This window comes from Haemaphysalis longicornis, unplaced genomic scaffold (genome assembly GCF_048455015.1).
Source record: "Haemaphysalis longicornis isolate Haplotype H1 unplaced genomic scaffold, Haemaphysalis longicornis Haplotype H1 scaffold_7, whole genome shotgun sequence".
In the NCBI taxonomy this organism is placed as follows: domain Eukaryota; kingdom Metazoa; phylum Arthropoda; class Arachnida; order Ixodida; family Ixodidae; genus Haemaphysalis; species Haemaphysalis longicornis.
In genome coordinates, this window is record NW_027526422.1 from 92626025 (window position 1) to 92653773 (window position 27749).

Sequence of the window (27749 nt, forward strand, 5' to 3'; positions counted from 1 at the left end):
TAACCGATATTTCGAGATATAGAGTTTAAACTAACGAGGAATTACTGTACCTGTTCGAACGGACTCGGTCCATGGACACGAGACCGCCTGCATAGCGAACCAGTGCTGGCCTCCACTGGTTACATTTTCAGTCCTTTTTCGATCAACATCGCTTCTAGTGTAACTCCTCAATTACTACAAATCCAAAACTTATCTTAACGCGGCACTCACGGGAAACATATGAATCCCCTATTCTCCAACCAAGCGGCAGAATATTTCTGAAGCTTATCTCCAGCGCTGAACACCTTCCCCCTATTTCTCCTTCATAAAAAACTTTCCCCTTAAAGCGTACATGTGTCCAGGCACCATCGAAGAGAACCTCAAACACCCTTACTGGACTGTGCTCATTTTTCTAAGGAGTGAACAGAATTCGGCTCCTTTCCTTATACGACACCATTAAATCAGTTGACTAAATCTCAGTGGTGGTGGTGGTAGTGGGACAACTCTTTGTTTGCCCAGATGTGTCGCTTAACCGTGGGTCAGGAGTCCTTGGTCCCTTACGGTGGTCGTGGCCATCTGGACGAGTCGTTTCTGGATACCCGGGTCGTAGCTGAGTAGCGCGGTCTCCCACTGCTCCTTCGAACTTAGGCTGAGTGCAGGAGGTCCTGCCTTACTGCTTTGCGGGTCATTTCTCCGGAGAGGCCAAGACCATACCATATGATGTAGGTCAGACCTGCATCGCACGCCTTGCATTTATCGGAATAGAGCCCTGGGTAACATCGGCTGCAAGCCACTAGATTGGGGAAATAATCTGTCTGCAGCCGTCGCCACGCAACTGACTGCCATTTGCTCAGTGTCTTGTCTGGGGCTGGGTATTTTGCGCTTTCTAGTCTATAGTGGTCAACTATGTCTCTGTAGAACACCAGCCTGTACCTTCCTGACCGTCGTATTCAGTGAGCGTTTGTGTCAGGAGTTTCGACATCGGCTCGGTCAATGAAACCTCGCACACTTCTTCCCGGCCAGGCCAGCCTGGGCCGGTGCCCATATCAGCTGTATTCTGCCGTCTCGCTCCATAGTGAAGCCGGATTTTAGAATTCGAAACGCCTCGGGCGAGATGCAGCCCCTCGCGTAGTTTAGTATGGCCGACTTGGAGTCGATTACTGTAACTTTGGTTTTGGAGGACGCGACCATTGCCAGGGCAATGGCCACCTCTTCACCAACCTCTGGTTCTGTCGTCCAGACCGAGCCGGAGGTGATGCAATCTCCCTGTCGATTCACTACCGCTAAGGCCATAGAGTCGCGGCTGGTATATTCGGTGGCGTCCACGTGCATCACGTCCTCGGATTTCGCGTATCTTTTGTGCAGGGCCCTGGCTCGGGCCTGTCGGCGCTCCTCTTTATGTACCGGATGTGTGTTCTTAGGGAGTGGAGGGATATGTGTGTGGGTTCCTATCTCCGCTGGTATTTCGACTTTTGCGCTTTGCACATCTCTGTGGTTTTTGTTAAGAGAATCTAGTATTTTCCTCCCTCTCTGACTCTTAGAAAGCCGATCCTTTTGGGTGGTTAGCTGGGCTTCTATGAGCTCACTACGGGTGTTATGGAGGCCCAGCGCTTCAAAGCATTCGTTCGATGCAGTTACAGGTACACAGAGGGTTTGTTTGTGCGCTCTCCTTATCATAGCGTTTATTTTGTTCTCATTCCGCTTTAGGTTCGATTAAGAGGTAGCATATGTGATCCTACTGAAAACGATAGCTTCTACCAATCTCATTAAATTATGCTCTTTCATTCCGTGGTGCCTGTTTGCGATGCGCGAAATGAGCCGAATTGTTTGATGGACACTTTTTCCCAGTGCGCGTATGGTTTCTATGTTGTGCCCATTGGCCTGAATTCTGAGGCCCAGGACCCTGATTCCCTGTACTGTCGGGATACGCTGCGTACCACCTGCAAAAAGGTAAATGTTTGGAGTGGTCGAGTCGGTTTTCCGACCTCTGCTAGTCGGACGGTATATTAGCAGCTCCGATTTTTGTGGGGAGCAACTGAAGCCTCTCGGTCCTACAGACCCCTCTACAGCCTCAATCCCCCGTTGTAGGGTGTCCTGTACATGCCTTTCGCTACCCCCGGCCACCCAGAGCGGGACATCACCGGCGCACAGGCTGTGATGTAGTCCCTCTATGTCGTTTAGGATTTCTGGAAGACCCATGATGGCCACGTTGAAAAGGAAGGGCGAGAGGACAGACCCCTGAGGCGTACCTCTGCTCCCGAGCTCCAAAGTGGCCAATTTAAGCCCCCCCCCTCCCCCCCCCCGCCCCCCTCCCCTGTGGTAAGTGCAGCCGTTAAATCCGTAAGAAAGTTCCTGACGTATTCATACGTCTTGCAGCCTATTCCCAGTTTGTCCATCTTCTCTGAGATAGCCGAGTGTTTTACCTTGTCGAGGCCTTAGTTAGGTCGAGGCCCAAAATTGCCCTAGTATCTAAAGGGGAACAATTGTGCAATGATATTGTGCTTAAGCCTGAGCATGACATCGTGCGTCGACAATCTTGGGCGAAAACCTATCATCGTTTCGGGAAAAAGCCCTTCTTCTTCTGCGTATCTATTAAGCCTTTTCAACATGACATGTTCCATTATTTTACCTACGCATGACGTAAGCGATATGGGTCTAAGGTTCTCTATCTGCAACTTTTTACCGGACTTCGGGATCATCACCACCTTGGCTGTGTTTCAGTGCCCCGGAATTTGACCTCGTTCCCAGCACACGTTCATGTATCGGGTCAAGGCCTCGGTAGGGACGTCGTCTAGGTTGCGCAGCATCTTGTTCGTTATGCCGTATGAGCCCGGAAAAGATATGGTCCGGAGGTCCTAAATGGCACCTCGTACTTCTCCCACCGTTATGGGACCGTCCATGAGTTCATTCTCCTTGCCCGTGTATGTTTTAAGCTCCTCTTTGGCGTTCGTCCCGCAGTGTTTCTATTAGGTCATCGTCCGCCCCTTCGAATCGGTGCAGTAAGATGCTCAGGTTGTGCTTTTGAGTGGTTTTGCTATTTTCCGGGTCAATAAGCCAGCGAAGAAGCTCCAGGCCAATCTGGGGTTCCATGCTGTCGCATGTACTGTACCAGTTTTGCCGTGTTAGTTGGTTTGCATAGTTATTTTTTTTTGGACACGAGAAGCGGAATGCTCAGTTTTGTTCATTTCACACCTGTGTCAAAGTGGTGATGAGGATTAGTGGCTTCCCCTTTGTAATGGGGTGGCGTAGCACAGCGACCTTAGTCGTAACACCACTGTACAATCATCTCGTCAAAAAAAAAAATAAAACCACCACGCCGGAACGCTCGCCGATCAACGAACGCCCGCGCAGCTCCCCTGCCGTGGTTTGAACCGGGGCGACACCGACCGGAGCGGGCGGAAACTATAATGGCAAACTGTTCGCATGGCGACGCAGTGAAACATCCCCCTCGCGAGGGGCACGATCAAATGCAGAGCATTTCCGGGGGCGCACGACGTTAAGTAGTTTGCGTTACGTTAATGTTGTTGCACTTGTGACAACTGCTGACGAGAGAGCGCTCGTCAGCAGTAATTTGAATGAGTCAAGGATATAAGGCGCGTTCGTAGCCTCCCATTCTGTGTCGGCTTTGTGGCGCAGTGGGTAGAGCGCCATGTACATTGCGTTCCGCCCGCAGGGTCGAGGGATCGAAACCAGGCGCCGGATAGCATTTGTTTTATATAGTGTAGGGGGAGGGGTGCGGACTACGACTACGGACGCCTACGGACGTCAACGCGGGTGACATCGTGAGCTACTGAAATGCTCTGCATTTAAAAAAGTAACTTTATGGAATTTTTGTGCTAGTCTGTTTGTTCGCATGTCTTCCCAGATTGTTCTCAGCTCTTCTCCCGCCAACATTCTAACCTTCGTTTACTAACCTCTGCTGCTGTCCAGCTCACGTTTCCGTTAACCTTAAAGCCCAGCGCTTTAAGGTACATTTCCAGTGAGTGCCTCCCGACCGAACGGAGACTACCCGGGTGTGACCCAGCACAAGCAAGGCAGGTTAATTGTCGATTTGTGTGCATGTCATTATGCAGAGGCGTCGTAAGTGCTACAAGCTCACGATAAAATAGACGTGAAATAGATATCTTGGGAACGGACGCTACTCAGTAGTCCACCACAGGTCGTATTCCTTTCTATCAGATGTGGCCTACAACGCCTGGTCCGGCTCGGGTCCGCATCGACCTCAGATTTGTCGTTGCACTTACCTAAGAAGGGAAGAATTAGTCTATCCCAAGTTTGCCCATCTGGCCTTTCACCACGTCTTTCCTAGTAGGGAAACAGGGCTGCTTCGAAGGGGAGCATCGTCAAAGCATACTTTTGTGGTTCGTGCACTTTCGAGGATGAAGTGACTACGATGAAGATGGTCGGTGTGGCTAGCCTGTGCCCCGCTCTCCGAGATCATCCAGTCATTATTTTAGAACTATCCCTCCATTGTGTATAGGGCAAAAATGCAACCTTATTGAACTCATGCCTTGTTATAGTATAAAATCTTCCAGTACTGCTACCGCTATTAACCAGCGTACAGAAAGCTGTGCCAAACGTTGCTGCAACGCACCGGGTCCTCAACCTCGATCAACCGGAAAGGCATTGATGTTTGCTGACTATACTGCTATTGACGATTACAGAAGGGTTCGGCCGGGTTCAGACTGTTGCCGCAACTGTGGTAATAACTTTAAAGAATGACGTCGTTTCACGTCTCAGCCAACCGAACTGCGTGACACGCCGTTTTTTACGTCCATAGATCACGATATGGCTTTTGCGTTCGTAGTAAGAACATGGCCTTACGGAGGCGATACAAAGGCCCGTCACCGTTACGAGCCTGCGCTTCAACGTCTTTCAATGTCGGGACAGTAAAGGAGCGCGTAAATATGGGCTTTTTTGGTATGGCATAGCTGCGTGAATATTGATCGCATTTAATCTGTGCCGCAGCGGCGGCGGTGAATGGTTCAGAATTCCATATATTGATCTTCATAACACGTTAAAACGGATTTTGATAACACGCTCAAGCGGGGGCAGGCCACCGGCAGAAGAAGAAAACTTGCATGTGCGAGCATCGTCTGCTGTTAAGTTCTTCCAAGACTTTACTTCCTCGGTCCTTTGAGAGCAAAGCTCTACCCCTCGACGGTTTCATCGCCGTGTGAAAAAACGCACGGGCAGGAAAATCCTACACAAGAAAAGCGAAAAATTCCCAATCCGAAAGGGAGTAAGACAGAGAAATACCACCAAAACTATTCACAGCATGTCTAGAGGGAATATTTACAAAGTTTGAGGGGTAAAAAATAGGATTAGGGATAAACGGGGGAATACTTCAGCCATTTGAGGTTTGCGGACAACAGTCTTGCTGAGTGACGTTGCAGAACACCTGCAAACAACGCTTGAGGAACTACTATCAGAAAGCATGACCGTGGGGCTAAAAATAAATAGGAATACATCTAAAGCGATGAGAAATACTCATGCCAAAAACGTCCTCTTCAGCTTATGAAACGGAACGCAAGAAGTAAAAGAGTATAACTACTTTGGACAGCCGGTTAGTGCTGACTCCAACCACGAGAGAGAAATCCGGCGCAGAATAGGTATGGGTTGGGGAGCACCCGGGAAGCACTCCAAAATAAGGAAAAGTAGCCTACCTCTGTCACCACTCAAAAAATCTACAGCCAGTGCATTCTGCTTGTTATGACTAATGTATCTGAAACTTGGCGCCCTACTAAACAACTAGAAAGCAGACTTAGTTCGGCTCAACAGGCCAGAGAACAAATTATGCTAGGAGTAACACTCACGGACAGGAAACGAGCTACCTGGATCAGAAAACAAACTAGAGTCAAAGATATCATAGTTTTAAAAAAGAAAGACATGGACTTGGGCTGGCCATGTAGTGAGACGAACTGAACACCGGTGGAAAATTGGGGTAACAGAGTGGATACGGTGAGATGGGTCTAGAAGAAGAGGAAGGCTATTAACCCGATGGAGGGATGGAATAAAGAAAAATCGGGGGTCAACAGTGGACCCGAGCAGCGCAGGACAGGAGCGGGTGGACGTCAGTGGGAGACGCTTTCGTCCTGCAATGGACCTGACTAGGTTGCTGCTGCTGATGATGATGATGGGCAAAAACGATCTCCGTGAGCAAAAAGACCAAGGCGCCCTTGCCTCAGACACCGAGCGCATGCGGCAGGCTAATCAGTCATACAGCATAGAGCTCAGAAGTCGTTTAAAGAAGCCAAAAACATGCATCAAAACCGCGTTATGGATGATAAGGCGCGTGTAAACAATGGGATTCCACCCCCCATGTGTTCCTGGGAAAGATTATGCTGGCAGATTATCTTTGAAGGCCAGGCAGGACTAGTGTCACTAAATAGATGACTTCCTGCCCAAGACGCCGCGCGCATGCGTCAGGCTCCGCTACTCTGGCACGCAAGTCCGCAACGGCGGCCATTTTGCCGTTCATCCGTGTTGCGAGATTGCCGCACCTACGGCGTCACCCTTAACGTCGACCGGATCGTTTGCTAACAAAACTACCGAAGATGCAGCAAAACGGCATCTTTGAACACACCTCTGCGGCCGAAATGCTGTTCCACGCGTTATCTTCGATTCCCATTCGGAACGACGTCAGTCACGAGCAGGCGCAGAGCAGGGAGGCCAAGCTAAGCCTACCGCACTTTACTGAATAACACCCATAAACAAGAAAATGACGGTGCCCGTGAACCATCGCAGTGTAAGCAAATCTCACGCAATGCAATCTGACCAATTATCATGGCGGCGGCACGGAACGATCTTAGAAAAGAGTGCCGATACTCTGTACCCTCATCTAGTGACACTAGCCGAGCGCATCAGATGAGCCCGCCGAGACTACGAGCAATAGTTCGTACCCTCCTCCATCACCATTTGTAGTGGTTCACAACTGCTGTGCTGGACATCCACTTTCGCAGGGCGGGATGGCGACCGATCTTTTTTTTTTTTGGGTCGCACTTCTGTGATTGAGCTTGTTCCTATACGCTTCAAGCTGCGACCATCTCATTTTCTCCTCCTTAGATCTTACATTTTGTCTTTGGCTGCTGACAGCTGACACACATACAAAAAAAAAAAAGATAGGGTGGCTCTCTTCTGCGCGCATTTGAACACTTAACGCGGCAAATAAAGCCATGGCAGTTCCACTGCTGAGAGTGCATCACAAGAGAATAGCATAGCAAATGACGCGCGGTCTGCTATCTGAGTACTATGATCCCTTCCGCGGCTTAATAATACTGTTATAAGGCACCGACACGGAGTCGTTCAACCCTTCGGTCACATTATTGTAATTTTGGGAGGCTGCACAGCTGCAAGTATTCAGCGTGTACGCCTCAGTGGCTTAGCAACAGGCATTAAACAGGCATTAAACAAGAAGTGATGTTTCCCGAGAAAAGGCTATGGGCGGAAGGCATTCTTGGGATCAGATATGTGAAATACCTCGTCATCAGGAACACTTGACTGCGCTGTAACATTCATATATATCACGCTGCTTAAAGTAAATGCTTTCTTGATGTGTGCTTAGAAGGGTTACCACACAGTCTTCCTGTGGCAAATCCTAACTATAGCCTCTGACAATACCCCATTTAGCGGAATTGCGGTGCAGACATGACAAAAAACGCAAACTGAGGTGGCCGTAATAGATCACAGTGATGAATGGTGGATAGAGACAGCTTGTTTTGATAAGTAAGAAAACTGCGTATTATTATTCATTCTGTTGATGCTAGTCTTTTAGCAACGTCAAAAGCGGACAGACAAGATTTTAATTTAAAATATTCTTGGTGCAGGCTTCCACCCATTGTCCCCGTTCGACGAGACACCGCTGAACATCGCCTTTTATTCCAGCTGTTTGCGAAAATCAATTTCGATACAATCACGCACAAAATAAAATACCCCGGCGACTAGCAAACAACGCACTGCACCTTCTTGCAGGACCATTCATGCCAATTTAGAAATGTCGATCACGCAAAAAGTCAAATAAACGGATGAGTTTTCGTAATTTTCACTATATTATGAAGCCGCAAAGCAGTAATTATGTTCGGTTAACAGATGATCAAGCTCCGACCACGAAGGTGTTAGGGAACCCTATTACCTACGATTGACCGTGATTGCGCCTGGAGACAAACAGCAAGACGCGCGATGACATCTTTTTACTAGAAACATGTTCTGGAGCTTGATTCCTGTCTGCCGTTCGCGAATACCTCCCGTATGAATGGGCCACGGCGTTGTGAAGGGTACTCTTGACTTCAATTCCTCTAAGTCAACTCGAACAACGGCACATCATGGCGTACAGGAAGTGGAACCACTGCACGGTTTTGGCTCGCGACGCTGGCGTGGGAGGATGGAAACAGGGTGCGATGGGTCTCGTGGTTGAACCTCAACGGTACGAGATGTACCAGACGTCAGAGGAGTACTACTAGCGTGTAACCACAAACACACACAATACGAGATTTCATAATTGCGAATAAGCACTTACCGGCTGCAGAAGACAGGGCCACTCGCCATCGTGCCCCGACGATTCCATGAGCACCGAACCAGTCGCAAATAACAATACAAGCTCCCCCCGATAGCACAGCATCACATGGAATCCAAGTCGCGAAGGGGATCTGGATGGGGCCAGCAATGGCTCGTGTACAACATACCAGAGGCGCGTAGATAGTGCCGCTCCAAACGGGACCCCGTGACTTTGATCGGGAGTGTAACGCCGGAGGCAAACGAAAAGAGTGCTAGAAAGTTGGGTTTTGTGTACTTTGTATAAAGAATTATTGGTTTCAGCTATAAAATATTAGGCGTTCTTTGGTCGCAACACCGTTTATACCTAAGCATGCGCGATACATGCTTTCTAAGAATGACTGGAAGGGAACTCAGGCTTCTAACAAGCGCACCTGCCTTTTTTTAATGAACGACGTTGCACGCACGCACGCACCCATGCATGCATGATTGCGTGCATGCACGCGCGCATACAACAACGCTATACAACACAACAGAGTTATCGAAGCACCGAAAAGTGAATGAGAGAGATAGAGCGCATTTCAATTCACGAACAGAAGTTGACTAGGTCCGAAGTTAGCCAGTCGCTGGAAGAATGAAGACTGGGAACAAATCGTGCGCATGAGCAGTATACGATCTGACTACGCCCGCCAGACCGCAGAAAATCGAAGGAGGAAATAAAGAGGTTTGTGCTAAGAAATATGACTTCGCCATAGGTTTGTGGCTGGTGTGTGCTTTCATTTTCACTGGGGAAAAAATTGAACGCTACAGAGGATGAGTACAGTAATCTAGCAAAATTAAACGCGTATGTTGCTGAATGAGTTCCTATGTAGCGGTGAATTTTACACGCGCGGCGATAGCACCTGTCCGTGTTCCCTTGCTGTGTAAGTCATTTCTTTTTTTTTTCGTGTGGCAATTACTGTGTTTCAATGGAGAATAAGCCGGAGGCTTAATCTCTGACCCACACTGACCCAGCAAAGCTCTGTCTTACAAGCAAAATGGGTGCACGCAGAACATACACATGTTTTGAAAGCATGAAGTTTCAGCGGTGATGATCAAACGTCAGCGTTGTCGAGGCGGCTATAATATGCCTGACGAAAAGGTCAAAACTGCGCGCACAACAATTTTAATAAAAAATATCAGTCGTGTTCTTTTGTTATAAAGTTCAAACTACACGCACAAGCCGCACAAGCACTGTATTTTTTTCCTGTAGAACACTTGCCAAAACACAAACACAAGTATTCGTTTTTAAAAACTAGGTACATATGCGAGTGCTCCCGCCGCTAAATAAGGACTAAATGGCGCCCGAGCTTCCTTTATCGGAGAATCTGATTATGCATCATAATGCTCTCCCAAAGTTTATCTGCTCTCTTAAAAAGAACCGGCTGCTGGCCCATGTGAAGGAAAAGCGTATTTTTACCAATGGTTACCGTATTCTCTGTGGGTGCTATGTAGTAATGGTGATTTATGCTAATTAAGCCAACTTTAGCGGAGCGTGCAACCAATCCCGTTGCGTACACATCGTCCACCGAGAAGAAGGGCACCTTCTGGACTGCCCGCCCGAGCAAAGCTAAAACCGGCGCATGCATCATAAACGCCGCACCTGCGCAGTAAGGAGGGTACCTGAAAAACCTGTACTCCCGCCTGGAAACAAACCATTTGGAATTCCTCTGACGAATGGGTCTTGCACGCATGAAAGTGTAGCAGTGGATACTCGGTGACACCAAGGGGTCGAGAGCTAACATATATTGGACGTAGGACGTTAATAGATACACATTAACTATAACGTCGTCGTCCAGTTTCACCACCACACGGTCCGGAGAGTTCAGGCAGTCGTTGGCCGTGAGCCACTTCGTCGCGCCGATGAACTTGTGCGTTAGATTTCGGTAGGTGTCGATGAAATCCAGCTTCACCAAATCACCATATCTCTCGGCTTCTTGGTGCACTTTCTCGCGCAGTTTTTGATCAGGTGTTTTTCCCACGAAGAACACCAAGGATGAGTTAACGAACGCTGCAACCTCTTCTTTGCCTATGGTGCTGCGAAGCAAATCACGACGATCCGCGTGGTCAGGGGCGGTGTGAACGTAATACAGCACTCGAAGCCTGGAGGCGCAGGAGCGTTTGACTTTCCAACCATGTGCTTTCATGGTCGTGCTGCTGGCAGTCGGATTCGTGGAGATGGCTGTAGGAGCGACAGTTGTTGACATGTTGGAAGTTAAGTTGAGGTGTGCTGGCTTTTCAGAAGCTAAATCTGCAGAAGTAGGCTTAATGTCACTTGACGCTGCGGAATAACGTTGTACACCACCTTGCTCTGCGGTATCCACCTTGTAAGGGGTCATACGTGAATATTGCTCGTTTTTAGAGCTTAAGTCACTGGCACTGGATGGGAACACACTTTCCTTGGTGTCACTTCCTTCGGCGATACTCAGGCCAACGCTACTGTAGTCGGTGGAGAAGGTCTTTGAAGAACTGGGCTTTGGAGAACTTAACTCCAACGAGCTTGGGATAGCAAGGCTTGCATTCAGTGAAGTTTTCTCCATGATTGCTCGACGCCAGGACTCGAAAACGTCACTGCGAAAAGCCACGGGGAGAAGCAGGAGGCAGGTGACAGTTACGGCAAGAAGGAACACATCGCATCGGAAAACGCGCGCCGTCGTGAGGACAGTACGGCTGGCTGCCGCTACCTTTCTAGAAACTGATAAACGCAGCGGAGCCATGACATCCCTTAGCTCTTGCTAAACTGCACATGCGCTATTATAATCATGGTTAATGGGGTAAGGAGTGTTCGCGCAGACAAACGGACACCTGTGGGCGGACCCACATGTTCTAGAACGAAAATGAGCAGGTTAGGTCATGAATGCTTCATCTAATTAACTTGATACAATCGTCGGGAGGGAGTAACTGTTTCCCGGGAAGCTATGATATCTATTCGCATGAAAAAGCGAGACTCAATTCTCCACCTGCCGCGATGTGACTTCTCGGAGAGGGATGCAGCAGATGTCATGGGGTGCTAAATGTCAGGTGCTTTCAGGTCAATCGCTCACACGAACGACTTATTTTTTGCCATTGTACTCTGCCGCGACCAAACATGTTATCGGAGGGCGGGGGTAACATGTGCTGAGTCTCACAACACCCTGCGCAACTGCGGCTTTCGGGTTGCAACAGATGGGCTTTTCTTAATTGTACCGTATGCATTACTTACACTTTTACATTACGTTCATTAGCTTCACATTATGTTCACGCAGTATGACGATATCGAAGCGTCTAAAAGAGGAAATAAACCAAGCACGATCTTCTTGCTTCGGCCATTTGTATACAAAAAAAAACGAGCGAGTGTGAGTGCTGATCGGCACATATTTCACGTTCGCGAGTGCCCGAGGCGGATCCAAAGCTGTTTTTAGGGGCGAAGCCCCTTTAGATTTTCGGTCTGTTTCGCTAAACGACTCTATGGCCTCAGGCGTTGGTGTTGTCTTTTTGAGTGCTTACCTTCGCGATAAAGCACATGTAACTTTTGGCTTTGACGGCCGGGTAATTGCCATTGATTTTTACCTGTTCTCACGCCGGGTGAGGGCAGTTAATTTGTATGCGCCTGCACCGCGCCATCTTTCCGCCAGTTTCTTTCGTTCGCTAGACATGTTTTTGTTGGATGCCTACCCAACTTTTCAAGTGGGCGATTTTAACTGTGTTGTTGACCCCGAGCGAGACGTTAGAGGGCCAGGCCGAGGAAGGCCGTATAGAGGTGCGAGCGCGTTGCGCGACCTGATGGATCAGTTTCGCCTCTGCGATGCGTGGGTTCATCTATACGGAGACGTGTTTGTTGCAACATGGTCTGGGGGTCGATCGGCCAGTCGTTTAGACAAATTTCTTTTTCCGCCCGAGTTAAGTGGCTTGGTAGAGAGTTGCGAAGTGTTGTCCTTCCCAGAGGAGGTGCCCAGAATTTCAGATCACGTGCCAGTTTCGGTGAAACTAAAATCCCATACAGGTGATCCTAACCCCAATTTGTGGCGAATGGATCAATGCTTGCTTACTGATGCCGTTAGCGTGGCAGGAATTAGGGCTTCTCTAGTGGAGGAAAGGGACACGCATCAAGGGGAAGCCGACTGGGACTGCTTGAAAGCTGGATGGCGTACACTTCTTACCCAAGCAGGGCGTGAGCGCAAGGTTCGTATCACGCGTGATCTAAACGAAACCCTCAGGAGCTTACGAATAGTTAAGAGCGCGGATACTGTAACGGTTGCTATGCGAGACTACCTGGATCTGCTAAAAGCGCGATACGAGCGCCTTTTGCGGCAATCGTCACGCGCAGCAAGCAAAGCATTCATTTTGGGGCGCCCAGTTTCAGATCCGTCTGTCTTAAGGCACGTTAAAGCAGGCTCAATAGATCCGGCATCGCGTGTTCAAGTACCATACGTACAATCACCGAATGGTGAACGGAGTACGAATAATGAGCATATCTGCAGGACGTTTGCCCAGTACTTCCAAGAATTTTTCAGTTCAGAGAAGGCTTACCTTGATGAGAACAGCTTCAAAAATCACGTACGGAACTTTTGCGGGGCACTGCCCAGCGTCCCTAGCCACTGGCACGAGCGTCTCTGTGCCCCTGTCACGGCGGAGGAGCTATGGAAAGTACTGAAAGATATGCGTGACTCCTCCGCTCCTGGTCCTGACGGAATCCCGGCGGGGTTTTACAAAGTGTTTTTCCCGGTCCTCAAAGAGCAGATGCTAGGAATGGTGAACGCATTCTTGGCCGAAGGAAGGAAACCCGACTCGTTTCGCGCGGGGAGGGTAGTTCTAATAGCTAAGCCCGGCGGTGATCCTTCAGAACCGCATGCCTACCGGCCGATAACTCTGCTGAATGCGGACTACAAGTTAGTAGCGTCTGTGCTTGTTAAACGCATCGGCATGGCGCTCCCGGAAATAGTTAGCTTAGCGCAGACGTGCAGCGTCCCCGGCCGCACTATTTCTCGGCGGTGACACTAACTAGAGACCTTTTCACCTTCGCCACGCGGACGGGCATCTCCGGGTGTTTTGTCTCGGTCGATCAGGCGAAAGCCTTCGATCGGGTCGAGCACCAGTACTTGCTCGCCGTCCTGGAAAACTTCGGCTTTCCTCGGGACTGCGTGGCAAGGTTGGGGGCACTGTACACGGACGTGACATCGCAGCTTTTTGTGAACGGGCAGCTCACTGAACCCTTCCCCGTAACTCGTGGAATAAGACAGGGTTGCCCGCTGTCGCCCCTCCTCTTCGCCCTATGCCTTGATCCGCTTTTGCGTCGAATAATTGACTCCCCTGCGATACGCGGCTTCCCGTTGCCTGGCCAGGGCCAGGTCAAGGTCTCGGCGTACGCGGACGACGTTTCCCTGTTCTTAAGAGACGAAGACAGTTACGCAGCGTTTTTACGGCTTTTCACAGAGTACAGCGAGCTGTCTGGTGCCCAGCTGAACAGGGGGAAAAGCAAGGCGCTCCGCTTTGGCGCGTTCGCGTCGGACCTGCCTGGCGGCATTGAATGGGTTGCCCGAGTGAAAGTGTTGTGGGTTGTCTTTCGCGCGTCGGGCGAAGTGGCGAATGAGACATGGAGGCAGTTGAAAGGAAAGGCGGAGGCGCGGCTAGCAGTAGCTGCATCCTTCGACCTTTGTTTGCAGGAGCGCAGCTATGGGATAAAAGCCTGTGTGTCGGCAGCCTACTACTACGTAGCGAGGGTGGCGCGGCCACCACGGCATGTACTCAGGAAACTGGGAACTATGCTCGGCTCCTTTTTCTGGGGTGGGAAAACTGAAAAAGTGGCCCGCACTTGCTTGCAACTTCCAAGCAGCATGGGCGGTTTCAGTATCCCCTGTTTAGAAACAATGAGTAGTCTCCTCGCAATAAGGAACTTGCTCAACCTAGCTAGTGATGAGGAATACCCGGGGCGAAAGCTCTGTGAGTTCGTCCTTGGCACTGACCGAGCATTGTTTTTCGATGGTGTGCGGGTAGGACCCTCAGCCGAGCAGCCACCCCCGTTTTATAAGCACGTCATAAAGTCGTTCAGAAATTTGAGAACGCAACTCCCTGACATTGACGTCTTCAACACACCGCCGAGTAAAATTTGCGAAACCCTCGCAGTGACGCAGCTCACTCAGGGCCAGCTCCGAAAGAGCAGGGCGGTAAGGTGGAAGCAGCTGACGGCCTCATTTTTATCGGCCGACGTCAGAGATTTCAGCTGGAAACGCGGCTGGGGGGTCCTGCCCACGGCAGACCGCATCGCAAAATGGGGTGTGGCACCCTCCAACAGGTGCCCACAGTGCGGGTAGCGTGAAACCCTGCAGCACGCGATTTTCGATTGCAAGGTTGCAAAGACCTACTGGAAATTGTTAGCTCGGATGTTTGGACACAAACTCCACGCACGCACAAAGTCGCGCGACGCATTTGTTCTGTTTTTACTGTGCGTTGGTGCCCAGATCATCTGGAAAAGGCGCGGCTTTGCGGCTCTCAGAGCGCGGCCGCAAAAGTACATGTTTCGAATGCTTCGGAAAATGCGCTCGCGTCTATTCGATCATCTGGAGGCTGAGCTCGCCGCGCTGGGGGAAGAGCAGTTCCTTCAGCGGTGGTCCACTCGGTTTATCCGTGTGGTAAACAAACAAATAGAAGTGTCTATTATACCCTATTGACTGTTGTATTGATCTTGGCATATTGTCGTGAACTTTCGAGGATGTGATCTACAGTGATCTTTCAGAGTAATTGTGCTTCTAATAGTGTGTGTACTAGTGAACTATGGAGAACTGTGGAGTGAACTGTGTGTGTAGTGAGTGGTGTAGTAAGTGAAGTGATACATGCAGTGTGTGTGGTTTAGGCGACCTGTGTAGTATTTAGCACAGCGGGTCTGTGTAACGGCGATTAATAAATTTTCTTGAAGGCAGACGAGCCCCCAGGGCGAGGCGCGGGCAGTGCACTGCGCTAGTGTTGACCCCTTCCACTACCACAAACTGGGGCAGATGGGGCATGGAGACAGCTTAAATCCGGTTCAACGCAAGGGAGGGCGCCACCGCCTCAGCAATCGCGTGATTGCTCCTCCCACCGGCCCTTTTCCGGAGACCAATGAGCGCGCCGCGTGGCAAAAGAGGGACTTACAATCTTTGAATACTATAATACATTGAATGCTGTGCCCCTGTCTAGGTTCCCCGCTAGTGGAGATGGCCTGGGATTTTTTTCCTTGCAATAGGTGACACAACAGCCGGGGAGAATTTACGATCGTTGATCGTTGATCGTTAAAAGCTCAGTTATGCAAATTCAGAATTGATTTAGCCGAAATGCACTACGTCCGTAAGCAACCGTCGAGACGGCAGGACTAAAAATAATAGAAAAATGACTCATGAAAGATCTGGTTGGTTGCCGCTGACGAAGGAACACCAAACGACCATGTCAGCCGTTCTTGCGCAATACTCGCATACGATCGTTGGAGGCACATATACCCCGATGGATTTGTATATGCGACAATAGGGGCACCTCCAGTGGTCTTCGTGGTACCTGACCTGAGTATTTCATCGCCCCCCAGGGTAAAGGCTCTGGTTCTATCTACCAGAAGCTATTGCGCGGGGTGAGCTGTCCCCATCTAAAGCACAGCACGCGGGAACATACAGCGATTCAAAGTCAGCTGTTAGGCTGTTGCTGCTGGGTATACAGCCGTCCTTGCGTTCACGGTGAAATAACGGTGGCTTGCGGGGCACGTAGGAGTACTTGGAAATGAGTTCTCTGAAATCGAAAGTGACCGAAAAAGTGACCGAGAACGTTTTAGCTCGGAGTACAAATTCTGAAAATTGTCTGGGGCGCATACAAACCCGGCTTTGTGGGGCTTGGGCAATGAACATTTGAATACTCATTTTAAGAGCTTAATCAACTTGCGTGCCGGTGCTTCCTAACGTCAGCACAGATGCTCCGTCAGCATATATTCTGTGACGTCAGCATGGATGGTACGCCGAAGATGTGGAACCAGTGCAAGCTCGTGCTTATTTCGTTGATTCGTGTTTGATATTATTTGTCTCCAGAAAAAAATGAAGGCACGTGTTTCATGCGCACTCTACTCCTTTCGGGCGGTAAATACAGCCAGATAAAAAACATGGCAGTAGTGCGTCACTTTAAGAGAACAGCGTAGTAAATGGCGCTAGTACTGCTGTGTGCTGCTTGCGAACGTGTGTCCCGTCCCGTTGCTTGACACTTATAAACAAGCAGGTCGGTCGACGCTCGCGTCACATTTTTTTTTTTGATTTTACAGACTGCATGGCTGCAGTCAATCAGTGTTCTCGCGAGCGCGGCGTGGCAACCGGCTTGAGACAAGGCTTGCAAGTAGGCGCCTGTAGGAGAGTAAGCTTTATCTAAAACAGACTACTACAATGACGCATTCTTCCCCTCTAAAATGGAGTCCTTAAATGGACCATGAGCAGTTGAACAAACAACGATCCCTCACACATTTGCGAATATACCGTTTCGCATAAAATGAATGGGTTTGGAATGTGTGCCCAGGAACAATGAAATCGGTTTTTTCTGGTATCAATACTATCGATAGCCACTGACAATACGGCTCCAGGCGAAACTGGAGGATAAAAAAAAAGACGCGGCTGGGGGGGTTAACGTGCAGAAGTTACACCTCAGTGGCACATTTATATTTATAAATAAATAAACACACACACACAAATATATATATATATATATATATATATATATATATATATAGAATAAGGGTTGGCAGTTAAGAAAACCTCGGAAAGCTAAGGGGGAATGCGTTACGTCATAGAAAGAAATGAAGAATTTTTTTAGTCAAAAAGAAAGTGGTGGAAAAATGCCCGCCGGGTGGGATCCGAACCCACGACCTCCATAACCGGTCTGGTGCGATAACCACTACGCTACCGGCGGGGCTGTTTCCCCACCAGTTTATCGGGTATTTAGGTTGAGGTATTTTTTGCTTCCTGCCCTGGGGGGTGGTAGCCAGCGCCACTCGGACTACTCGGGGTGAAGGGGACCTTCTTTTAACCCCCGGGCCGTGACTCGAGAGTCTACGACATGTCGAGAGTGGTCGACCAGCGTTGAACCCTCTTAAGCTACCTTTGGCTTCAAGACTGCCAGAACAGAGGCCCTCGCTATGCATGTAGCTAATCAGAAATGGGAAATGAGGGGCTCATTGAATTAAGGATAAGGGTTGGCAGTCAAGAAAATCTCGGAAAGCTAAAGGGGGAATGCGTTACGTCATAGAAAGAAATGAAGAATTTTTTGAGTCAGAAAGAAAGTGGTGGAAAAATGCCCGCCGGGTGGGATCCGAACCCACGACCTCCAGATTCTGGAGGTCGTGGTTCGGATCAGAAGACGATTCAAGGAAAAGCGTGCGCTCACAAAATAACCCATGTACGAGCGTTGCCGGCTGTGACCTTCTGTTTACTATGATGACACACCGTATTCATTTTTTTTTGTTTCGTTCAGGCGTTCCTCCCACTCCGCATTGGGTACGGCAATCGCTTTCTTTGTGCCTAAAATGTCATTCTCATTTACTCTACTTGTATTTTACGTTTATTAGAATCCTACATACCGAAATTACCAGGAACGAAAATTGAATGCTGTCTCCGATGATATGAGTTTTCTATTGATACGGGAAACTTCTGCGACGTCACTTAACGAAAATAGGGTAGCTGATGGCGCTCACGCAGCAGGGTGGCTTTTTTGCAAACGAGAATACTCTCGAACGTTCCACAGATTGGCACTGCTATGAGGCTTTGAAATGACTATCGGTCGATGCTGAGGTCCCATTATCAGACTCTTTTAGACGCTCAATAGTTGTAGTGAATCAGCGCGCATCGTAGGAGGAAGTCTCGCAACATCATTTGAACGTGGGTAGAAGAATGTACGTTCATGAGGGTAAGGTTAATTGAGGTCAAAACACGCCCACGACGCCTTCTTGCTGCAGAATATGGGCAGCCTATATGAACCGGGAACACCTAAACATCGCGTATACACTTTCAGATATGCCATTACGGTAAAAAAATGATGGTTGCCTTCTTGATGTGTTCGTGGAGATATTTGACCTGGTTCATTTAGAAACTTTGACAGTAGCATTTGCGTATACGTTTTAGGCGAATATCCCCCCCCCCCCCCCCCTCCCAGACGCTTCCTCAAGCGGCTAACATAAGTTGTAGGACAGAAGAGTGCGTGCGAGTCGCTTATTTCCGCGGGTGAGAAACGCTGCGCGTTGCTGGTTGTGCTGTTGTCCGCAACTCGTTTGCTGCTACAGCATAGAGAAATAAATACTAATACGAGATTACGCTCCCATAGAACCTTGTGGCGGAATTGGCGGTAGCACACCCAGCGGCTAGGCGAAGAACTGCTAACCTTTGGTTTCAGTTTCGCGGCCACTTGTTTGAGCGGGTAGTTTGAACGGCTGGAAAGCGCTGCTCACGGCAACAGGCATATGAGCACTATTTTACTGCTTTCATGCATTTGTGAGAGCGTTCATTGAATATATCATTCCCAACTTGGTAACTGGAAGCTTTTGAAAGAAAAAAATAAACCTTTAAACTGTGAAATTGTGATTTAAACTACTGTTTACTGACGGTTATTACTTTCACACATGTGTTCAGCATCTTGTCACGCCACATAAAAGAAACATATCTCATAAATGAAGAAATTTTTTAAAGTGCGAATGCACTTCTTAAGCGAGCCTGAAGCGTCCGCCGCCGTCCGCATTCCGCCGCCGTCCGCATAGCAACAGCTGCGGGTGCGCGCGCTCCTCGTCTTCTTTGGCAACGGGGGGAGATGGGCGCGCGCTGCCTGGCCGCTGACATGGCACATACCCACGTGGGGGATTGGCCAGGAATCTCCTCGTCTTCCTTGGCAACGGGGGGAGATGGGCGCGCGCTGCCTGGCCGCTGACATGGCACATACCCACGTGGGGGATTGGCCAGGAATCGGGCGTGAGAAGGGCTAATGCATTCGCTTAAAGGAGTACTGACACGAAATTTCAAAGCTGAGATCCGCTCTAGCAATCAAGTACAACGACAACACAAATAGGTTCTGTGAATAAATGCATCTTTCTTTCTTTGTAGTTGTGTGTGTGTGTGTGTGTGTGTGATCTCTCTTTCGCGAACATTACCGAACCGCGCAAATTCAACTCGTGCATTCGCACTTTCACATTCTTCCCCTCGGGGAAATGCGGGGAATTTTTTTGCACTGTACAACAAATGTTACAACAAATTCAAGGTGTCGTCGTTGTCTGCAATACGGGTATAATAATAAACATTGAGTAACCTAACACAACTGGGAACTAATACAGAGTAGTGAGAGGACAAACAGGTCGCGAAGAATAAAAAAAATGTAAAGAAAGTAAAAGTACCACAACCTCACAAGGTATTTATTTTCCATGGTAACTGAAAAGGCAGAGGATTTAAAAGAATCAGCCATCTGTTGTCTTATTTGTATCTATGGCCTCCTAAGACTGTATATGAAGTTGCTGCCATACACAAATATAAAAAACATAGACACCGGATACTCGCTAGTGTTTAGGACCAGAATTGTTTGCCAGTAAATTTGTTTACTGTGGCACTTTCTCCAGTTAGGATGGGAAAGAAGGAAAACGATTGCTCCCTGTTTACTAAAAATGATTTGATGACCTTGTGTAATGATTGAACTCCAGTGAGGTCTCTCGTCTCTCGGCAACAACTAATCAGCAGTGGTAATTGAACAGAAAGCACATTTGTGTGGACGTGCAAGTGCAAACCCCCCCCTTTCCCCCCCCCCCCACCAAAAAAAAAATTCGATTAGCCCCTTGAAGCACGCAATTTTCCATGAAAACGGGTTAGCTTCCCAAACATTGCCTTCGCAGTTAAGTCCAAGGGCCAGGCGGGGAGAGATTATGCACGTGTACGCAGTGAATCGACGGGTTCCAGGCTCCACAAAGACACACAAATTCACGCCTACCGCAGCCAATGCGAACACTCTAATATAAGAGAGAGGCAAGCATTTTTCGATTTTTGGGTATGAGACTATGGTGACACATTAGATAATCCCATAAGATAACGCTACAACTTTTGCGGGGCCACATGCCACATTTTTGCCATTTCGAACATGCCGCTGAGCGGAGCGCTTCAACAGCACAGCGCACAGGTCCGCAATTTAACTTGACAGTACTGCGCTTTGCTTTTGAACATTTAACAACCAGGCCCCAGACAATTAGGAGTGCTAATAGAAGACACTTTACGTCAGGGACGTTTTATAATCTACCATGGACCATGACAGAGGTGAAAAGTGTTTATGGAGCATATTTGCTCGCGGATGAGACCCAATATGGGTATACAAGATCATTTATATGGGATTATACTTTTAAAGCAAAACTTTGTACCTCGACCAGACAACGGTTCTTTCGCGGCGTGCGGGACAATAAACTCCCAACGCGGCGGAGGCGCCTGTGGTAGGGCGGGTTCCACTCCAGGAGCACACTGTAGATGGCGCGACGAAGTTACCCAGGGTTCCCCGCGCGGAGGTGCCTCTCACCAGCGGGCGCGTCGGAGGTACGGTTTTGCCGTCTTCTTTAGCGACAGTTGTTTTGGGCCTGTTTCGGCGCAGCTTCTTGTCCATTGCGCGCTGTCTTCGCACTGCTTGATTAACGTGTTTGACAGCGCCTCCTGGGTTTCCCGGGCCTGACGGAATTAGGCGGTCGTACGGCAAAGATACGTTAAGGATTGGTTTGAAGGGCGGGAGAACAAAATGTAGAGACTACATACACCTTTGCGCACTGCAAGCCACGAATGGGATTGAGTTTTCTAAATTGGTAAACACCGATTCGGTTGAGTTTTAAGAGGTATTACAAAAGGCGAAAGGAGTTACTGGTCCTGATCAATTGCTATTATAAAAGTTCCCTCCGCTTTCTCGCAATTCTCAAACTTACTAAACCAACTAGTTTAAATCAGTTTAACTTGGAATCACTAAGCTGACATACCGAATTGTTTCGCTGTCTTCGCTTGTGTAGCGCCGTGGTGTAGCCCCGAGCAGGCACATCAGGATGGCTAGGTTCTTCTGTCTCACTCTTAGAAAGACGCCCGTCTCCGTTTTCTTTCTCCCGACTCAGGGCGGGGCTACAGCGGCGACGTCCGCCGCTCTCGCCCGGCCGTGGCCGAGGATGCTGCGTTCTGGACGCCGTCCCCACGAATTCCAAATAACGGCTGGCAGAATCTCTCGTTTCACTCTTTGTAGAGCCACGTGTGTGAATTCAAGCGACATCGCATGGGCAATTGTTTACAGCTTTGCTATCCAACCACCTTCACAGCGTGGCTTGGAAGCAAGTTCTTGACCAGACTGATTACAAGAACAATAATTACACGGCAATTTGTTTCAAAGAGGCAAATCATGGGCACAGTGCGGATATTTACAATTGCGTCGTCACCCGAAAACAAGGAGCACGGAAAGGGACCACCGCACAGCACTGCCGCTGTACACTGCATTTACAACAGGTCCATCCATTTACTGCGAGTACACATTTGGCCACCATCATCATCATCTTATTAGCGAATGATCCCATGATTCCTTTACAACGCACTGTTACGTTTCTGGCCGAAATCAAATTTTTACACCTCGTTTCTAATCATGCGTAGTCATTACTTGACCTTGTACACCAGCCATCTTCATTGTCGTTAGTTTATTTCGATGTTTATCTTGATTACCGATTTTGCTATCTCTCTCCTTCCTTGTGTCTTTTAGCAAGTGTTTTTGGTCCTCTTTGCCCTCGTTGGCCTTGCGCCACAAACTTCAACCATCGTCTTCATCATCAGATTAATAACGCCGGACTAAAGTTTTCTTTTTTGAGGTGTTACACTAACAGCAAGGTAGCCATCCTTGCTGAGGACGTTGTGAGAGCACTTTTACTGCGCTGGTCACGACATGGTTCTCTTCAATCTAAGAACTATACTACAACACAGAAGGCGTACGGTGCCAAACAACGACTTTTAGAATGACTTCTCACCCTGGCAAACTTCGTATCGGAAAAATGTTTTTGGTGGATGTACTGCTTTACAGTTTTAAACCCAACAACAAAAATTTTTTGCGACTGAATTCTGGAGAGTGGACGTTCTTGTTGGGTTTTAAGGAGGTGAGGCAACTCGGAAATAAAAAAAAATCTTGTTGCTCCGTGCGTATAAGCTAGGCTATTCGTAATCTTTCATTATTGATTGCCGAGACTTGCATTCGATTGTCGGGTGCTAAGAGCAAGGTTCTAAACAAGGGAGATATTTTCCGCCCCCGCCAGGGGCAATAAAGGTACACTGAAATGAATTTGTCAAGATTCCGTTTTTCTTGCACTGCGTAGACTGTCTCAAATTAACACCCTTTTCATCCTTTATCCGGTCGACAAGTCGGAAATTATTTTATAAAGCCCGAAAAAAGAAAAACTACCATGCGCGGTTTTTGGCGGCCGCACCAACTAAAGGCTTTGACGTTGGGAGGAGGTGCACGGTGATTGGATGACGTCCAAGATTAGCATTCAAACAAGTTTCGGTTTTGGGTCTTATAAACAACATGCTTGACATCCGATGCTATCGTTGGATTGGCATTCTCGATATCTCAATAATCGCCACACGATGCCTCTGTCATGTTGTCGGGTGTACAATGCCTAAGATAAACCTCCCAGGACGGCTTGGAATCGTAGCAACCATGAGCGGAGGCGCACGCAGTAAATGAACTCCCTCCGTGTCACCGTAGAGGCTCAGATGCCATGCGCTTTTCCTTCATTTCTGGAGCTTCCCTCACTCATGCCTGTATTGTAAAAAGCGTGTTCGGTCTGCTGATTCTGGCCTGTGCCCACTTCCCGCAAGCAGTCGGTGCTTATGGCAACAGCACGCCAAGGAGAAATCGCTAGCGCATCAGTGTCAGTCTGCGAGCGTTCTGCGTACTCGCTCATGGAGCAATGAGCGGGGTTTCGAACTTGCGGCTTGCATAGTAACATACCTAGCGCTCCAGACCACTCGGCCAGTGGCCGGTGCTGCCAGAGATGGAAATATAAGGTGTATAATGTATAACCAGTTTCAACTTTTATTTATTTGTAGCATTTTAAGCAGCTTAGATGACTATATGTGTTATAGCAGTCATGCAGTTAGCGTCCCCCAAATTTCTACAATATCTCACGTCTAGCAATTGCATTTGTTGGAACGAAAAGCGTTCGCAGATGTGTGGTCGCGCTGCTGACCGCTGTGCTTAACCTGTAGCAATAAAGTGCTTCCTGCACCCTAGTTTTACGTTGTACGGTAGTAGTTTCCGTTGATTTTATTTTCTTAGTTATGTTATGTTATTTTCTTAGTACGTATATTAACTTCGCTGACTCTTCTCCCGCCTTCAATTGGTTTTAGATTTTCCTACTAGCGTACCAGTCAGGGAAGCGTCGCGTGTGGAGCGACCAGGACTTGGAGTTTGATACAGTGTACGAACTAACAAGCTTAATAAAGGCACATTCTTCCATTCACAAACGTGTCGTGGCTTAGTTTCAACTGAGCGCACGAATTGCGACGACTCGTCGGTACGCAAACTGTTTTCAATGACGGATGATGTGTTCCATAACAAAATGTAATCCCGTTTTTGGAAAAAAAAGTTGAATAAAGAACACAAAGATGACCTGCGAACGCTCACTAAATTTCATCGCAACAAGTGCCCAAGTATTGCCTTCAGAACATGCAACGTACCACGACATAAAAAGCTCCCTTATTCTTCTAAGTCAATTCAGCATATAGGAAGTCGAATCACCGCACGCTTTTTGCTGGCGACGCTGGCGTAGAAGGATGAAAGCAGGGTGCGATGGGAATCGTGGTTGAATCGCAAAGGTACGAGATGTACCAGAAATTTGGTGGAGTTCTGCCAGCGTGTAACACCAAACACATGCAATAGGATACTTGATAATGCGGAATAAGAGCTCACAGGCTGCATAAAACGGCCAATCGCCAGCATGCCCCGACCATCAACACCGAGCCAGTCACAAATAACAACACAAGCTCCTCCTGATAGCATAGCATCACATGGCAGTCGCGATAGAGAACTGGATGTGTCAGTGTCGGCTCGTGTACAACATACGAGAGGCGCGTAGATAGTGCCGCTCCAAGCGGGCAACCATGACTTTGATCGGTACTGTTGCGTCTGAGGCAAACGGAAAGAGTGCTAGAAAGTTGGGTTTTGTGTATTTTGTGTACTGAATTATTGGTTTCAGCTCTTAAATATTAGGCCTTCTTTAGCCGCAACACCATTCATACCTCAGAATGCGCGATACATGCTTTCTAAGAATGACTTGAAGGGAACTCAGGCTTCTGTAACAAGCCCTCCTGCCTTTTTTGTAATGAGTGACGTTGCACGCAGGCACATATGCATGCATACAACAACGCTATACAACACAACACAACACAACACAACAGAAGTTAACTAGGTCCGAAGGAAGCCAGCCCGCTGGAAGAATGAAGACTGGGAACAAATCGTGCACATGAGCAGTATACGATCTGACTACACTCGTCAGACCACAAAAAACTGAAGAAGTGTGCAGAAGTTTGTGCTTAGAATTATAACTTCGCAATAGATTTGTGCTTTAATTTTCAGTGCGCTAAAAGCTAACGCTACAGATGATCCGTACAGTTATCTAGCAAAATAAAAGCGTATGTTGCTATTAATGATTGAGTTCCTATGTAGCGGTGAATTTTACACACGAGGAAATAGAATCTGTCCGTGACCTCTTGCTGTGTCTGTAACTTCTTTTTTCGTACTGTAAATACTGTGTTCCAATGGCGAATAAGTCGGAGGCTTAATCTCTCACCCACACTGACCCAGCAAAGCTCTGCCTTACAAGAAAAGTGCCTGCAGGCATGGCATACACATGTTTTGAAAGCATGAAGTTTCAGCCGTGATGATCGAACGGCAGCGTTGTCGAGGCGGCGATAATATGCCTGACGAAAAGGTCGAAACTGCATCCATAACAATTTTAATGAAAACATGTAAGTCGTGCTCTTCTATTATAAAGTTCAAACTGCACGCACAAGGCGCACAAGCAGATATTTTGGCCTGAAAAGCACACGCAAAAACAGAATAACAAGATTTTATTTTTATGAACTAAGCCAGTATGCGAATTGTCCATCCGCAAAATGGTGACTAAATGGCACGAGCTTCCTTTATTGCAGCATCTGATTATGCATCATCATGCTCTCCCAAAGTTTGTCCGCTCTCTTAAAAAGAACCGGTTGCTGGCCCATATGAAGGAAAAGCGTATTTTTACCAATGGTTACCGTATTCTCTGTAGGTGCCAAGTAGTAATGGCGCTGTATGTTATTGAAATCAACTTTAGCGGATCGTGCAACCATTCCCGTCGCGTACACATCGTCCACCCAGAAGAAGGGCACGTTGTGGGCTGCCCGCCCGAGCAAAGCTAAAACCGGCGCATGCATCATAAACGCCGCACCTACGCAGTAAGGGGGGTACCTGAAAGACCTGTACTCCTGCCTGGAAACAAACCATTTGGAATTCTTCTTGCGTATGGGTCCTTCACGCCACAAAGTGTAGCAGTGGATACTCGGTGACACCAAGGGGTCGAGAGCTAGCATATATTCGACGTAGGAAGTTAGCAAAAACACATTAACCATAACGTCGTCGTCAAGTTTCACCACCACACGTTCCGAAGAGTTCAGGCAGTCATTGGCCGTGAGCCACTTCGTCGCCCCGATGAACTTGTGCGTTAGATTTCGGTAGGTGTCGATGAAATCCAGCTCCACTAAATCACCATATCTCTCGGCTTCTTCGTGCACTTTCTCGCGCAGTTTTTGATCAGGTGTTGTTCCCACGAAGAACACCAAGGATGAGTTAACGAACGCTGCAACCTCTTCTTTGCCTATGGTGCTGCGAAGCAAATCACGACGATCCACGTGGTCAGGCGCGGTGTGAACGTAATACAGCACTCGAAGCCTGGAAGAGCAGGAGCGTTTGACTTTCCAACCATGTGCTTTCATGGTCGTGCTGCTGGCAGTCGGATTCGTGGAGATGGCTGCAGGAGCGACAGTTGTTGACATGTTAGAAGTTAAGTTGAGATGTGCTGGCTTCTCATAAGCTAAATCTGCAGAAGTAGGCTTAATGTGAATTGACGCTGTGGAATAACGTTGTACACCACCTTGCTTTGCGGTATCCATCTTGTAAGGGGTCATCTGTAAATGTTGCTCGTTTTTAGAGCGTAGGTTACCGGCACTTGACGGGAACACACTTTCCTTGGTGTTACTTCCTTCACCGATACTCAGGCCAACGCTACTGTAGTCGGTGGAGAAGATCTTTGAGGAACTGGGCTTGGGAGAACTTGACTCCAGCGAGCTTGGGATGGCAAGGCTTGCATTCTCTGAAGTTTTCTCCATGATTGCTCGATGCCAGAACCCGAAAATGTCACTGCGAAACGTGACGGGGAGAAGGAGGAGGCCGGTGACAGTTACGGCCAGAAGGAACACATCGCATCGAAAAACACGCGCCGTCGTGAGGACTGTACGGCTGGCTTCCGCTATCCTTCTGGCCACTGATAAACGCAGCCGAGCCATAACATCCCTCAGCTGTTGCGAAACTGCATACGCGCTTATGTAATCATGCATTATGGAGTAAGGAGTGGTCGCGAAGACAAAAGTACACCCCTGGGCGGACCCACCTGTTGTAGGACGAAGATGAGCAGCTTACGTCACGAATACTTCATCTAATTACCTGGATACAATCGTCGGGAGGGAGGAACTTGTCACGGGAAGCATCGGTAGCTATTCGCATGAAAAAGTGAGAGTCAGTTCTCCACCTGCCGCGATGTGACTTCTCGGAGAAGGCTGCATCAGATGTAATTGGGTACTAAATGTCAGGTGCTTTCAGGTCAATCGCTCACACGAACGACTTATTATTTGCCATTGTACTCTGCGGCGACCAAACATATTATCGGAGTGCGTGGGTAAACATCTGCTGATACTTTGTATGCACTCAGCAACTGCAGCTTTCCTGTTGCAACAGGTGGGCTTCTGTTAAATGTACCGTTAACATTAGGTTCACTTTTGATGCCGTAGGATGATATTGACGCGTTTAGGAGAGGAAATGAACCAAGAACGATCTTCTTGCATTGGCAGTTCGAGTTGAACTAAACAAGCGGGTGGGAGAATTGCACGTAAATATTTCACGTTCTTGTATGACCGAGGCGGATCCAAAACCGTTTTTAGGGGAGAAGCTCCTGAGAGCGTCGGGCTGTCGGCGTCTCCTGTCAT

The 27749-nt window shown here is 48.4% G+C and overlaps 2 protein-coding genes across 2 annotated transcripts in view; both read right to left on the bottom strand.

Moving 5' to 3' along the window:
- LOC144146101 (uncharacterized) overlaps positions 1-8896 on the bottom strand; it is a 281191-nt gene extending 272295 nt beyond the window's left edge. The window contains exon 1 of the mRNA XM_077678046.1: positions 8495-8896. Coding sequence (XP_077534172.1) covers positions 8495-8596 — 102 coding nt within the window. The 5' untranslated portion in view covers positions 8597-8896. The remainder of the gene's footprint in view (positions 1-8494) is intronic.
- A 16601-nt stretch (positions 8897-25497) lies between these two features.
- LOC144144596 (uncharacterized) lies at positions 25498-27374 on the bottom strand. Its single transcript, XM_077676102.1, has one exon. It carries the CDS (start codon positions 27102-27104, stop codon positions 25653-25655), a length of 1452 nt encoding a protein of 483 aa, XP_077532228.1. The 5' UTR covers positions 27105-27374; the 3' UTR covers positions 25498-25652.
- Between the last annotated feature and the right edge of the window lie 375 nt (positions 27375-27749).